General features: G+C 41.0%; 1 protein-coding gene across 1 annotated transcript; it reads right to left on the bottom strand.

Annotated features, from left to right (window-relative positions):
* Positions 1–1,101: 1,101 nt before the first annotated feature.
* LOC131947847 (uncharacterized) lies at positions 1,102–17,855 on the bottom strand. Its single transcript, XM_059309217.1, has 6 exons — positions 17,537–17,855; positions 16,962–17,336; positions 15,175–15,504; positions 12,114–12,422; positions 2,050–2,358; positions 1,102–1,960 (listed from the first exon to the last, which is right to left on the bottom strand). Exons 1-6 carry the CDS (start codon positions 17,721–17,723, stop codon positions 1,839–1,841), a joined length of 1,632 nt encoding a protein of 543 aa, XP_059165200.1. The 5' UTR covers positions 17,724–17,855; the 3' UTR covers positions 1,102–1,838.
* Positions 17,856–18,274: the final 419 nt, after the last annotated feature.

Consider the following 18,274-nt stretch of genomic DNA (forward strand, 5'->3'; position numbering starts at 1 on the left):
CAATTATTGTGTGTTGTTCAATCATTGTGTGATGTTCAATGATTGTGTTATGTTCAATGATTGCGTGATGTTCAATGATTGTGTGATGTTCAATGATTGTGTGATGTTCAATGCCAACATTTTCTTGCCCATACACGTCTGGTCATGTGTGACGTTCTATCAGGAAATATCCTCTGCTAATTCTACACGCTCTAGTCTAGAGTCTAGAGTCTAGAGTCTAGACTCTAGAGTCTAGAGTAGAGTCTAGAGTCTAGAACATCCTCCTTTACCTCGAGGTAAAGACGTACCATTATTCAGGTGCTGAATTAGTAACAAAGACATTCAGTGTGGTAATTTGAACCACAAACCACAAATAAACAAATAATCAAATAAACCTAACTAGTTACTTTCTTTTTGTGAGGTTGTGTATTGGTTATGAGTGTTGTCTTTTATGTTTGTGTGTTGCGTTTGTGTTTTCGTTTGTCTTTGCATTGTGTTTGTGTTTTATTTGTGTTTTTGTTGTGTTTGTGTTTTCTTTTGTGATTGTGTTTTGTTTGTGTTGTGTTCGTTTTGTGTTTGTGTTGTGTTGTGTTTTTATTTGTGTTTGTGTTATGTTTTTTTTCTTTTGTGTTTGTGTTGTGTTTGTGTTGTGTTTGTGTTGTGTTTGTGTTGTGTTTGTGTTGTGTTTGTGTTGTGTTTGTGTTGTGTTGTGTTGCGTTTGTGTTTTCGTTTGTCTTTGCATTGTGTTTGTGTTTCATTTGTGTTTTTGTTGTGTTTGTGTTTTCTTTTGTGATTGTGTTGTGTTTGTGTTTGTGTTGTGTTTGTGTTGTGTTTGTGTTGTGTTGTGTTTTTATTTGTGTTTGTGTTGTGTTTGTGTTGTGTTTGTGTTGTGTTGTGTTTTTATTTGTGTTTGTGTTGTGTTTGTGTTGTGTTTGTGTTGTGTTTGTGTTGTGTTTGTGTTGTGTTGTGTTGTGTTTGTGTTGTTTTTTGTTTTGTTCAGTTCTGTTCCCAAGGTGGTACATTTAAAAAAGATATATACATATACCTAAATCTGAAATTATTTTGCAATATATATATATATATTTATATATATATATATATTATATATATATATATATTATATAATAGCTTATTTGGCACAAACATTTTATAGATTGTAAATACAATTTGTTTAACAGATTATGCATACAGACAACAATTGTAATTGTCAAAAGGTTAATTATCACACACCAGAGGTTTGTCTTACTCCACCTTCAACGATGTCATACTACACCATCTCACACAACCACCAAACATTTCATGCTACACCATCACACACAAATGGGACGGAGTGGTCTAGCGGTAGAGAGCTGGACTGCTAACCCGTAATTCTCGAGGAAAGGCGGCTGGGCATAGTGCTGACCACACTATCTCTTCATATGCTGAGGTCACAGAAACAAGTGAACTCTACTTCACTTGCCCCATAGACCGTCAGGTTTGAAAGGAAAACTTACTTTTTTACATCACACACAACCACCAAACATTTCATACTACACCATCACACACAACCACCAAACATCACACACAACCACCAAACATTTCATACTACACCATCACACACAACCACCAAACATCACACACAACCACCAAACATTTCATACTACACCATCACACACAACCACCAAACATTTCATACCACACCATCACACACAACCACAAAACATCACACACAACTACCAAACATCACACACAACCACCAAACATTTCATACTACACCATCACACACAACCACCAAACATTTCATACCACACCATCACACACAACCACAAAATATCACACACAACCACCAAACATCACACACAACCACAAAACATTTCATACTACACCATCACACACAACCACCAAACTACCACCGCTGCAGCCAGTGATATGACGTCACATAATGAGACAGCTGTGGAGTTCTCCAAAATTGAGGCCGAACTGTTCAACTTGTAATCAGCCTCTGTAAAATGTGAAATAAAATACAAGAATTAAAATTAAAATCATCTGATAACCTTCACGAAGAGACGTCAGCAATGAGAGAACACATACCTGGAGTGATGGTGCCAACAGTGAACATGGCAACATTGCTAGGACTCAGCCAAACTTCCAACGTTTCTCCAGTTTCCCGCGTTAAGTTTGAGATACTGACCATGACGTTGTGATGGGTTGTGTTCAGTGGCCGCCATGTTGTTTTGTAGGTCACGTGACTGGAACTGTTCAACTCTACTCCACCCAGGTAGATGGGAAAAGTAGGTAGGACATCTCCAACATAAAAGACACAAAACTCTAGGTGTATCGAGCCGTTCTCGTGTGCTTGTATCTCTCTAGTCGAGCTCTGGTTGTGGCACAGCTGTAGGCCTGGGGGATCAAACATGCACGTCAGCTCTCACTCACTACTTTATCTAGACCCTAACCCTAACCCACTCACAACTTTTTCTAGACCCTAACCCTAACCCACTCACAACTTTATCTAGACCCTAACCCTAACCCACTCACAACTTTATCTAGACCCTAACCCTAACCCACTCACAACTTTATCTAGACCCTAACCCACTCACTACTTTATCTAGACCCCAACCCTAACCCACTCACAACTTTTTCTAGACCCTAACCCACTCACTACTTTATCTAGACCCTAACCCTAACCCACTCACAACTTTTTCTAGACCCTAACCCTAACCCACTCACAACTTTATCTAGACCCTAACCCTAACCCACTCACTACTTTATCTAGACCCCAACCCTAACCCACTCACAACTTTTTCTAGACCCTAACCCACTCACAACTTTATCTAGGCCCTAACCCTAACCCACTCACAACTTTATCTAGACCCTAACCCACTCACAACTTTATCTAGACCCTAACCCTAACCCACTCACAACTTTTTCTAGACCCTAACCCTAACCCACTCACAACTTTATCTAGACCCTAACCCTAACCCACTCACTACTTTATCTAGACCCCAACCCTAACCCACTCACAACTTTTTCTAGACCCTAACCCACTCACAACTTTATCTAGGCCCTAACCCTAACCCACTCACAACTTTATCTAGACCCTAACCCACTCACAACTTTATCTAGACCCTAACCCTAACCCACTCACTACTTTATCTAGACCCTAACCCTAACCCACTCACAACTTTATCTAGACCCTAACCCTAACCCACCCACAACTTTATCTAGACCCTAACCCACTCACAACTTTATCTAGACCCTAACCCTAACCCACTCACAACTTTATCTAGACCCTAACCCTAACCCACCCACAACTTTATCTAGACCCTAACCCACTCACAACTTTATCTAGACCCTAACCCTAACCCACTCACAACTTTATCTAGACCCTAACCCACTCACAACTTTATCTAGGCCCTAACCCTAACCCACTCACAACTTTATCTAGACCCTAACCCTAACCCACTCACAACTTTATCTAGACCCTAACCCTAACCCACTCACAACTTTATCTAGACCCTAACCCTAACCCACTCACAACTTTATCTAGACCCTAACCCTAATCCACTCACAACTTTATCTAGACCCTAACCCACTCACAACTTTATCTAGACCCTAACCCTAACCCACTCACAACGTTATCTAGACCCTAACCCACTCACAACTTTATCTAGACCCTAACCGTAACCCACTCACAACGTTATCTAGACCCTAACCCACTCACAACTTTATCTAGACCCTAACCCTAACCCACTCACAACGTTATCTAGACCCTAACCCACTCACAACTTTATCTAGACCCTAACCCTAACCCACTCACAACTTTATCTAGATCCTAACCCTAACCCACTCACAACTTTATCTAGACCCTAACCCACTCACAACTTTATCTAGACCCTAACCCACTCACAACTTTATCTAGACCCTAACCCTAACCCACTCACAACTTTATCTAGACCCTAACCCACTCACAACTTTATCTAGACCCTAACCCACTCACAACTTTATCTAGACCCTAATCCACTCACAACTTTATCTAGACCCTAACCCACTCACAACTTTATCTAGACCCTAACCCACTCACTACTTTATCTAGACCCTAACCCTAACCCACTCACAACTTTATCTAGACCCTAACCCACTCACAACTTTATCTAGACCCTTACCCTAACCCACTCACAACTTTATCTAGACCCTAACCCTAACCCACTCACAATTTTATCTAGACCCTAACCCTAACCCACTCACAACTTTATCTAGACCCTAACCCACTCACAACTTTATCTAGACCCTAATCCACTCACAACTTTATCTAGACCCTAATCCTAACCCACTCACAACTATATCTAGACCCTAATCCACTCACAACTTTATCTAGACCCTTACCCTAACCCACTCACAACTATATCTAGACCCTAACCCACTCACAACTTTATCTAGACCCTAACCCTAACCCACTCACAACTATATCTAGACCCTAATCCACTCACAACTTTATCTAGACCCTAACCCTAACCCACTCACAACTTTATCTAGACCCTAACCCACTCACAACTTTATCTAGACCCTAACCCTAACCCACTCACAACTTTATCTAGACCCTAATCCACTCACAACTTTATCTAGACCCTAACCCTAACCCACTCACAACTATATCTAGACCCTAATCCACTCACAACTTTATCTAGACCCTAACCCTAACCCACTCACAACTTTATCTAGACCCTAACCCTAACCCACTCACAACTTTATCTAGACCCTAACCCTAACCCACTCACAACTTTATCTATGCCCTAACCCTAACCCACTCACAACTTTATCTAGACCCTAACCCTAACCCACTCACTACTTTAACTAGACCCTAACCCTAACCCACTCACAACTTTATCTAGACCCTAACCCTAACCCACTCACAACTTTATCTATGCCCTAACCCTAACCCACTCACAACTTTATCTAGACCCCAACCCTAACCCACTCACAACTTTATCTATGCCCTAACCCTAACCCACTCACAACTTTATCTAGACCCTAACCCTAACCCACTCACAACTATATCTAGACCCTAACCCACTCACAACTTTATCTAGACCCTAACCCTAACCCAATCACAACTATATCTAGACCCTAACCCACTCACAACTTTATCTAGACCCTAACCCACTCACAACTTTATCTAGACCCTAACCCTAACCCACTCACAACTTTATCTAGACCCTAACCCTAACCCACTCACAACTTTATCTATGCCCTAACCCTAACCCACTCACTACTTTATCTAGACCCTAACCCTAACCCACTCACAACTTTATCTAGACCCTAACCCTAACCCACTCACAACTTTATCTATGCCCTAACCCTAACCCACTCACAACTTTATCTAGACCCTAACCCTAACCCACCCACAACTTTATCTAGACCCTAACCCACTCACAACTTTATCTAGACCCTAACCCTAACCCACTCACAACTTTATCTAGACCCTAACCCACTCACAACTTTATCTAGACCCTAACCCACTCACAACTTTATCTAGACCCTAACCCACTCACAACTTTATCTAGATCCTAACCCTAACCCACTCACAACTTTATCTAGACCCTAACCCTAACCCACTCACAACTTTATCTAGACCCTAACCCTAACCCACTCACAACTTTATCTAGACCCTAACCCACTCACAACTTTATCTAGACCCTAACCCTAACCCACTCACAACATTATCTAGACCCTAACCCACTCACAACTTTATCTAGACCCTAACCCTAACCCACTCACAACTTTATCTAGACCCTAACCCACTCACAACTTTATCTAGACCCTAACCCTAACCCACTCACAACATTATCTAGACCCTAACCCACTCACAACTTTATCTAGACCCTAACCCACTCACAACTTTATCTAGACCCTAACCCACTCACAACTTTATCTAGACCCTAACCCACTCACAACTTTATCTAGACCCTAACCCACTCACAACTTTATCTAGACCCTAACCCTAACCCACTCACAACTTTATCTAGACCCTAACCCACTCACAACTTTATCTAGACCCTAACCCTAACCCACTCACAACTTTATCTAGACCCTAACCCACTCACAACTTTATCTAGATCCTAACCCTAACCCACTCACAACTTTATCTAGACCCTAACCCTAACCCACTCACAACATTATCTAGACCCTAACCCACTCACAACTTTATCTAGACCCTAACCCTAACCCACTCACAACTTTATCTAGACCCTAACCCACTCACAACTTTATCTAGACCCTAACCCTAACCCACTCACAACATTATCTAGACCCTAACCCACTCACAACTTTATCTAGACCCTAACCCACTCACAACTTTATCTAGACCCTAACCCTAACCCACTCACAACATTATCTAGACCCTAACCCACTCACAACTTTATCTAGACCCTAACCCTAACCCACTCACAACTTTATCTAGACCCTAACCCACTCACAACTTTATCTAGACCCTAACCCTAACCCACTCACAACTTTATCTAGACCCTAACCCTAACCCACTCACAACTTTATCTAGACCCTAACCCTAACCCACTCACAACTTTATCTAGACCCTAACCCACTCACAACTTTATCTATGCCCTAACCCTAACCCACTCACAACTTTATCTAGACCCTAACCCACTCACAACTATATCTAGACCCTAACCCTAACCCACTCACAACATTATCTAGACCCTAACCCACTCACAACTTTATCTAGACCCTAACCCTAACCCACTCACAACTTTATCTAGACCCTAACCCACTCACAACTTTATCTAGACCCTAACCCACTCACAACTTTATCTAGACCCTAACCCTAACCCACTCACAACTTTATCTAGACCCTAACCCACTCACAACTTTATCTAGACCCTATCCCACTCACAACTTTATCTAGACCCTAACCCTAACCCACTCACAACTTTATCTATGCCCTAACCCTAACCCACTCACAACTTTATCTAGACCCTAACCCTAACCCACTCACAACTTTATCTAGACCCTAACCCTAACCCTTTCACAACTTTATCTAGACCCTAACCCACTCACAACTTTATCTAGACCCTAACCCTAACCCACTCACAACTTTATCTAGACACTAACCCTAACCCACTCACAACTTTATCTAGACCCTAACCCACTCACAACTATATCTAGACCCTAACCCTAACCCACTCACAACATTATCTAGACCCTAACCCACTCACAACTTTATCTAGACCCTAACCCTAACCCACTCACAACTTTATCTAGACCCTAACCCTAACCCACTCACAACTTTATCTATGCCCTAACCCTAACCCACCCACAACTTTATCTAGACCCTAACCCACTCACAACTTTATCTAGACCCTAACCCTAACCCACTCACAACTTTATCTAGACCCTAACCCTAACCCACCCACAACTTTATCTAGACCCTAACCCACTCACAACTTTATCTAGACCCTAACCCTAACCCACTCACAACTTTATCTAGACCCTAACCCACTCACAACTTTATCTAGGCCCTAACCCTAACCCACTCACAACTTTATCTAGACCCTAACCCTAACCCACTCACAACTTTATCTAGACCCTAACCCTAACCCACTCACAACTTTATCTAGACCCTAACCCTAACCCACTCACAACTTTATCTAGACCCTAACCCTAATCCACTCACAACTTTATCTAGACCCTAACCCACTCACAACTTTATCTAGACCCTAACCCTAACCCACTCACAACGTTATCTAGACCCTAACCCACTCACAACTTTATCTAGACCCTAACCGTAACCCACTCACAACGTTATCTAGACCCTAACCCACTCACAACTTTATCTAGACCCTAACCCTAACCCACTCACAACGTTATCTAGACCCTAACCCACTCACAACTTTATCTAGACCCTAACCCTAACCCACTCACAACGTTATCTAGATCCTAACCCTAACCCACTCACAACTTTATCTAGACCCTAACCCACTCACAACTTTATCTAGACCCTAACCCACTCACAATTTTATCTAGACCCTAACCCTAACCCACTCACAACTTTATCTATGCCCTAACCCTAACCCACTCACAACTTTATCTAGATCCTAACCCACTCACAACTTTATCTAGACCCTAACCCACTCACAACTTTATCTAGACCCTAACCCTAACCCACGCACAACTTTATCTAGACCCTAACCCACTCACAACTTTATCTAGACCCTAACCCACTCACAACTTTATCTAGACCCTAATCCACTCACAACTTTATCTAGACCCTAACCCACTCACAACTTTATCTAGACCCTAACCCACTCACAACTTTATCTAGACCCTAACCCTAACCCACTCACAACTTTATCTAGACCCTAACCCACTCACAACTTTATCTAGACCCTTACCCTAACCCACTCACAACTTTATCTAGACCCTAACCCTAACCCACTCACAATTTTATCTAGACCCTAACCCTAACCCACTCACAACTTTATCTAGACCCTAACCCACTCACAACTTTATCTAGACCCTAATCCACTCACAACTTTATCTAGACCCTAATCCTAACCCACTCACAACTATATCTAGACCCTAATCCACTCACAACTTTATCTAGACCCTTACCCTAACCCACTCACAACTATATCTAGACCCTAACCCACTCACAACTTTATCTAGACCCTAACCCTAACCCACTCACAACTATATCTAGACCCTAATCCACTCACAACTTTATCTAGACCCTAACCCTAACCCACTCACAACTTTATCTAGACCCTAACCCACTCACAACTTTATCTAGACCCTAACCCTAACCCACTCACAACTTTATCTAGACCCTAATCCACTCACAACTTTATCTAGACCCTAACCCTAACCCACTCACAACTATATCTAGACCCTAATCCACTCACAACTTTATCTAGACCCTAACCCTAACCCACTCACAACTTTATCTAGACCCTAACCCTAACCCACTCACAACTTTATCTAGACCCTAACCCTAACCCACTCACAACTTTATCTATGCCCTAACCCTAACCCACTCACAACTTTATCTAGACCCTAACCCTAACCCACTCACTACTTTAACTAGACCCTAACCCTAACCCACTCACAACTTTATCTAGACCCTAACCCTAACCCACTCACAACTTTATCTATGCCCTAACCCTAACCCACTCACAACTTTATCTAGACCCCAACCCTAACCCACTCACAACTTTATCTATGCCCTAACCCTAACCCACTCACAACTTTATCTAGACCCTAACCCTAACCCACTCACAACTATATCTAGACCCTAACCCACTCACAACTTTATCTAGACCCTAACCCTAACCCAATCACAACTATATCTAGACCCTAACCCACTCACAACTTTATCTAGACCCTAACCCACTCACAACTTTATCTAGACCCTAACCCTAACCCACTCACAACTTTATCTAGACCCTAACCCTAACCCACTCACAACTTTATCTATGCCCTAACCCTAACCCACTCACTACTTTATCTAGACCCTAACCCTAACCCACTCACAACTTTATCTAGACCCTAACCCTAACCCACTCACAACTTTATCTATGCCCTAACCCTAACCCACTCACAACTTTATCTAGACCCTAACCCTAACCCACCCACAACTTTATCTAGACCCTAACCCACTCACAACTTTATCTAGACCCTAACCCTAACCCACTCACAACTTTATCTAGACCCTAACCCACTCACAACTTTATCTAGACCCTAACCCACTCACAACTTTATCTAGACCCTAACCCACTCACAACTTTATCTAGATCCTAACCCTAACCCACTCACAACTTTATCTAGACCCTAACCCTAACCCACTCACAACTTTATCTAGACCCTAACCCTAACCCACTCACAACTTTATCTAGACCCTAACCCACTCACAACTTTATCTAGACCCTAACCCTAACCCACTCACAACATTATCTAGACCCTAACCCACTCACAACTTTATCTAGACCCTAACCCTAACCCACTCACAACTTTATCTAGACCCTAACCCACTCACAACTTTATCTAGACCCTAACCCTAACCCACTCACAACATTATCTAGACCCTAACCCACTCACAACTTTATCTAGACCCTAACCCACTCACAACTTTATCTAGACCCTAACCCACTCACAACTTTACCTAGACCCTAACCCACTCACAACTTTATCTAGACCCTAACCCACTCACAACTTTATCTAGACCCTAACCCTAACCCACTCACAACTTTATCTAGACCCTAACCCACTCACAACTTTATCTAGACCCTAACCCTAACCCACTCACAACTTTATCTAGACCCTAACCCACTCACAACTTTATCTAGATCCTAACCCTAACCCACTCACAACTTTATCTAGACCCTAACCCACTCACAACTTTATCTAGACCCTAACCCTAACCCACTCACAACATTATCTAGACCCTAACCCACTCACAACTTTATCTAGACCCTAACCCACTCACAACTTTATCTAGACCCTAACCCTAACCCACTCACAACTTTATCTAGACCCTAACCCACTCACAACTTTATCTAGACCCTAACCCTAACCCACTCACAACATTATCTAGACCCTAACCCACTCACAACTTTATCTAGACCCTAACCCACTCACAACTTTATCTAGACCCTAACCCTAACCCACTCACTACTTTATCTAGACCCTAACCCACTCACAACTTTATCTAGACCCTAACCCACTCACAACTTTATCTAGACCCTAACCCTAACCCACTCACAACATTATCTAGACCCTAACCCACTCACAACTTTATCTAGACCCTAACCCTAACCCACTCACAACTTTATCTAGACCCTAACCCACTCACAACTTTATCTAGACCCTAACCCTAACCCACTCACAACTTTATCTAGACCCTAACCCTAACCCACTCACAACTTTATCTAGACCCTAACCCTAACCCACTCACAACTTTATCTAGACCCTAACCCACTCACAACTTTATCTATGCCCTAACCCTAACCCACTCACAACTTTATCTAGACCCTAACCCACTCACAACTATATCTAGACCCTAACCCTAACCCACTCACAAGATTATCTAGACCCTAACCCACTCACAACTTTATCTAGACCCTAACCCTAACCCACTCACAACTTTATCTAGACCCTAACCCACTCACAACTTTATCTAGACCCTAACCCACTCACAACTTTATCTAGACCCTAACCCTAACCCACTCACAACTTTATCTAGACCCTAACCCACTCACAACTTTATCTAGACCCTATCCCACTCACAACTTTATCTAGACCCTAACCCTAACCCACTCACAACTTTATCTATGCCCTAACCCTAACCCACTCACAACTTTATCTAGACCCTAACCCTAACCCACTCACAACTTTATCTAGACCCTAACCCTAACCCTTTCACAACTTTATCTAGACCCTAACCCACTCACAACTTTATCTAGACCCTAACCCTAACCCACTCACAACTTTATCTAGACCCTAACCCTAACCCACTCACAACTTTATCTAGACCCTAACCCACTCACAACTATATCTAGACCCTAACCCTAACCCACTCACAACATTATCTAGACCCTAACCCACTCACAACTTTATCTAGACCCTAACCCTAACCCACTCACAACTTTATCTAGACCCTAACCCACTCACAACTTTATCTAGACCCTAACCCACTCACAACTTTATCTAGACCCTAACCCTAACCCACTCACAACTTTATCTATGCCCTAACCCTAACCCACTCACAATTTTATCTAGACCCTAACCCTAACCCACTCATAACTTTATCTAGACCCTAACCCTAACCCTTTCACAACTTTATCTAGACCCTAACCCACTCACAATTTTATCTAGACCCTAACCCTTAAACAACACGCCATCTTTAGCCAGTTAGTAGCTTATAGACGTCGCTCTGTTTGAAGCCCAAGACAACTCGATAAAATTAATTTTGAAAAATGTAAAATTCCATAGTCCTATAGAATCATAGAATATGCATCAAGTTAAAACATTGGCAACAAATGTTACAATTAATATATTCGATCAATTACTTGTACAACAATACATACAAAGGCCTGCCATCAAAGGGCAGCAGATCTGATGAAATATCCGACACGTAGACTTACAATTTTTGACGATAAGCTTTAGCTGGGTGTCAAAGAAAACTTGGTTGAAATATTTCCCAGTACAGTGGTAGGTGTCCATGTCGGCACAGCTGATGTTGTCAAGTTGGTGAACCAGTTGCCGCCCACCGTGTGATGTGTTCAACCGTGCCGTCTGGCCAGTGATGGCCAGAGCTGTTTGGCCAACCATATCTTGGTCAGTCAACAGGCAGGAGATTGTGACGTCAGTACCAGCAGACACTAGAAGTGGCGCTTCGTTTCCCGCGGGTTGTATGACGTCATTGACCGTCATCAGCACGCGCTTCTCTATATCTGTGGGGACACATCACGTGATGATACTAAATTTAGATATAAACAATCATTCCCACACAAAAGATAACAAAAGATGAACTACCAACAGTGTCGCAACATTTACACTCAAATTTACACTCAAATTTACACTCAAATTTACACTCAAATTTACACTCAAATTTACACTCAAATTTACACTCAAATTTACACTCAAATTTACACTCAAATTTACACTCAAATTTACACTCAAATTTACACTCAAATTTACACTCAAATTTACACTCAAATTTACACTCAAATTTACACTCAAATTTACACTCAAATTTACACTCAAATTTACACTCAAATTTACACTCAAATTTACACTCAAATTTACACTCAAATTTACACTCAAATTTACACTCAAATTTACACTCAAATTTACACTCAAATTTACACTCAAATTTACACTCAAATTTACACTCAAATTTACACTCAAATTTACACTCAAATTTACACTCAAATTTACACTCAAATTTACACTCACATTTACATTCACATTTACACTCACATTTACACTCAAATCTACACTCACATTTACACTCACATTTACACTCAAATTTACACTCAAATTTACACTCAAATTTACACTCAAATTTACACTCAAATTTACACTCAAATTTACACTCAAATTTACACTCACATTTACACTCACATTTACACTCAAATTTACACTCACATTTACACTCAAATTTACACTCACATTTACACTCAAATTTACACTCAAATTTACACTCAAATTTACACTCAAATTTACACTCAAATTTACACTCAAATTTACACTCAAGTTTACACTCAAGTTTACACTCAAATTTACACTCAAATTTACACTCAAATTTACACTCAAATTTACACTCAAATTTACACTCAAATTTACACTCAAATTTACACTCAAATTTACACTCAAATTTACACTCAAATTTACACTCAAATTTACACTCAAATTTACACTCAAATTTACACTCAAATTTACACTCAAATTTACACTCAAATTTACACTCAAATTTACACTCAAATTTACACTCAAATTTACACTCAAATTTACACTCAAATTTACACTCAAATTTACACTCAAATTTACACTCAAATTTACACTCACATTTACACTCACATTTACACTCACATTTACACTCACATTTACACTCACATTTACACTCACATTTACACTCACATTTACACTCACATTTACACTCACATTTACACTCACATTTACACTCACATTTACACTCACATTTACACTCACATTTACACTCACATTTACACTCACATTTACACTCACATTTACACTCACATTTACACTCACATTTACACTCACATTTACACTCACATTTACACTCACATTTACACTCACATTTACACTCACATTTACACTCACATTTACACTCACATTTACACGCAAATTTACACTCAAATTTACACTCAAATTTACACTCAAATTTACACTCAAATTTACACTCAAATTTACACTCAAATTTACACTCAAATTTACACTCAAATTTACACTCAAATTTACACTCAAATTTACACTCAAATTTACACTCACATTTACACTCACATTTACACTCACATTTACACTCACATTTACACTCACATTTACACTCACATTTACACTCACATTTACACTCAAATTTACACTCAAATTTACACTCAAATTTACACTCAAATTTACACTCAAATTTACACTCAAATTTACACTCAAATTTACACTCAAATTTACACTCAAATTTACACTCAAATTTACACTCAAATTTACACTCAAATTTACACTCAAATTTACACTCAAATTTACACTCAAATTTACACTCAAATTTACACTCAAATTTACACTCAAATTTACACTCAAATTTACACTCAAATTTACACTCAAATTTACACTCAAATTTACACTCAAACTTCATGGACACAAAAAATGGGGTGCGACAGTTCCAGAAATTGCTGAGTCTTACAGTTGTATAACTTCCACACTAGCGAACAGATGATATAAAATACATCACAGACACCATGACACCATGACACCATGACACCATGGCACCACGACACCACGACACCATGACACCATGACACCACGACACCACGACACCATGACACCACGACACCACGACACCACGACACCACGACACCATGACACCATGACACCATGACACCATGACACCATGACACCATGGCACCACGACACCACGACACCACGACACCATGACACCATGACACCACGACACCATGACACCATGACACCATGACACCACGACACCACGACACCACGACACCATGACACCACGACACCATGACACCATGACACCATGACACCACGACACCACGACACCATGACACCATGACACCACGACACCATGACACCATGACACCATGACACCACGACACCACGACACCATGACACCATGACACCACGACACCACGACACCATGACACCATGACACCATGACACCATGACACCATGACACCATGACACCATGACACCATGACACCATGACACCATGACACCATGACACCATGACACCATGACACCATGACACCATGACACCATGACACCATGACACCATGACACCATGACACCATGACACCATGACACCATGACACCATGACACCATGACACCATGACACCATGACACCATGACACCATGACACCATGACACCATGACACCATGACACCATGACACCATGACACCATGACACCATGACACCATGACACCATGACACCATGACCTCCAACCAGACTCACCTGTCTTATCCTTCAGGTAAAAAACGTAGCTCCGGTTTTCTCTCGTCGCCTCGGAGAAAACCGTGACCGTGTATTGCTGGAATTCTTCCGGCTTTAGCCGTACGAACTCTAGCAGCACCAGTCTGGTGTGTGTGGTCCTGTTAGTGCTAGCCGTCACCCTCAGGCTGCTGTTGTCGTCCGTTGTGTGGAGGGAGTGGTTGATGTTGTTGATGCTCACCATGTGGGTGGTTGATGGCGTTGTGTTCAAACACACAAACACTGTGGCATTCTGGGACAGTTTGGCGTAGATCTTTGTCACGTGATCAAATCCGTGGCAAAACTTGGGCCGTCCTTGGGGAGTAGAATTGTAATGGTTGGATGTTTTGTAATGGTTGGATGTTTTGTAATGGTTGGATGTTTTGTAATGGTTGGATGTTTTGTAATGGTTGGATGTTTTGTAATGGTTGGATGTTTTGTAATGGTTGGATGTTTTGTAATGGTTGGATGTTTTGTAATGGTTGGATGTTTTGTAATGGTTGGATGTTTTGTAACGGTTGGATGTTTTGTAACGGTTGGATGTTTTGTAATGGTTGGATGTTTTGTAATGGTTGGATGTTTTGTAATGGTTGGATGTTTTGTAATGGTTGGATGTTTTGTAATGATTGGATGTTTTGTAATGGTGTGGATGTTTTGTAATGGTTGGATGTTTTGTAATGGTTGGATGTTTTGTAATGGTTGGATGTTTTGTAATGGTTGGATGTTTTGTAATGGTTGGATGTTTTGTAATGGTTGGATGTTTTGTAATGGAGGGGTTGTTTTTTAATAGAGGGATGTTTTGTAATGGTTTGATGTTTAGTAATGGTTGGATGTTTAGTAATGGTTGAATGTTTTGTAAAGGTTGGATGTTTTGTAAAGGTTGGATGTTTTGTATTGGTTGGCTGTTTTGTAATGGAGGGGTTGTTTTTGATGGTTTGGATGTTTTGTAATAGAGTGGATGTTTTAGAATGGAGGGGATATTTTGTAATGGTGAGGGTGTATATAAAAACACATTTTAATACGCCGTAGTCTAATTCGTGTTGAAAATGTGTGTATTGCAGGTTTGAAAGTTTTTGTTATAATACTCGTGCAACGGCGTCGAACAATTTATAATATTGTGGTGTGTGAAGGTACATATTGGGTTACCTGTGTGTTGCGACGATTTGAAGGTGTGTTACCTGTATGTTGCGACAATTTGAAGGTGTGTTACCTGTATGTTGCGTCGATTTGAAGGTGTGTTACCTGTATGTTGCGACAATTTGAATGTGTGTTACCTGTGTATTGCGACAATTTGAATGTGTGTTACCTGTGTGTTGCGACAATTTGAAGGTGTGTTACCTTTATGTTGCGACAATTTGAATGTGTGTTACCTGTGTATTGCGACAATTTGAATGTGTGTTACCTGTGTGTTGCGACAATTTGAAGGTGTGTTACCTGTATGTTGTGACAAATTTGAAGGTGTGTTACCTGTATGTTGCGACAATTTGAATGTGTGTTACATGTGTGTTGCGACAATTTGAAGGTGTGTTACCTTTATGTTGCGACAATTTGAAGGTGTGTTACCTTTATGTTGCGACAATTTGAAGGTGTGTTACCTGTATGTTGCGACAATTTGAAGGTGTGTTACCTGTATGTTTGTGTTACATGTGTGTTGCGACAATTTGAAGGTGTATTACCTGTATGTTGCGACAATTTGAAGGTGTGTTACCTTTATGTTGCGACAATTTGAATGTGTGTTACCTGTGTGTTGCGACAATTTGAATATGTGTTACCTGTGTGTTGCGACAACTTGAATGTGTACTCCATTCTCTGACACGGCGTCGCCTTAACCAACATGTTGTGTCTGGTGAAGTCCTCAGCCGAAACATTGTGTATCGACACACGGACAACGTGACGCCAAGAGTCACGCCGAGAGTCACGTGGAGAGTCACTCTCTGATTGTACACAGATGTTGACTCGCTCAATGGTCGACCTATGAGTCGTGTCCTGGCAGGGAGTCACGTGATAAGGTGTGCCGTCCAGCCCTATGTGCGTGTTGAGGTCTGGACCAGCGTGCACCACGCAGAACTCGACGTGAGCAGTGTCTCCAAGGTTGGCCCTCACGTGCTGGTCGTGGGGTGAGTTCTCACACAGTCTTGGGTGGGGACCTGGGGTGGGGGAGAGGTGGACATGTACAAGATAATTAGTAAGTAATTTATGTTAACTTCTGTCATCTTTTTATAAACATACAAGTCTATTCTTTGATCTACATACAGATCTATTCTTTCATCTAAAACGTCATTCAACATAGCAAATCATCAACAGTGGCATAACAAAAAATGTGTTCAATAATATTATGGAGACATACCTGTGCAGTTCATTAAAGTAAATTTATAAATCAGGCTTGTATTTTTGACATTAGATATAGTCACAGTGTAGGATGTAAAGTCCAGATGTGTCACATTCCTTAGCTTCAGCTTCAATACGTGTTGGTTGTCGTCTTGTTCCTGGAGCTCCAGGAAGATTTTGTCGGAGCGTGTGGCACCTCCACCCATGTGGAACGTGTGGTTGTTGATGGTCACGTGACGAGCTAACGGTTGAGCGGAGTGGACACACAACTCAACCACAGCTGTGTCAGACAACACAACATGGTGTCGTCTTCTCGGTTGTCTCCCAGTACAGAACACAGGCGGGTCTACAGCAGGTTCATGAGTGGAAGGAAAATCATTAGCATATCAATTATTTGTGGCACTTTACTAAATAAAATAATTAGCATATCGTTCATTTGTGGCACTATACTAAGTAAAATAATTAGCATATCGTTCATTTGTGGCACTTTACTAAGTAAAATAATTAGCATATCGGTCATTTGTGGCACTATACTAAGTAAAATAATTAGCATATCGTTCATTTGTGGCACTATACTAAGTAAAATAATTAGCATATCGGTCATTTGTGGCACTTTACTATGTAAAATCATTAGCATGTCGTTCATTTGTGGCACTTTACTAAGTAAAATAATTAGCATCACATTAATTTGTGGCACTTTACTAATATCTAGTACATCGTATTTTATCTGACAACATATCTACTGAAAACAGCTTTA

The sequence above is a fragment of the Physella acuta genome, unplaced genomic scaffold, assembly GCF_028476545.2.
Source record: "Physella acuta isolate Inbredline_101_S28 unplaced genomic scaffold, ASM2847654v3 ptg000608l, whole genome shotgun sequence".
Taxonomy (NCBI): domain Eukaryota; kingdom Metazoa; phylum Mollusca; class Gastropoda; family Physidae; genus Physella; species Physella acuta.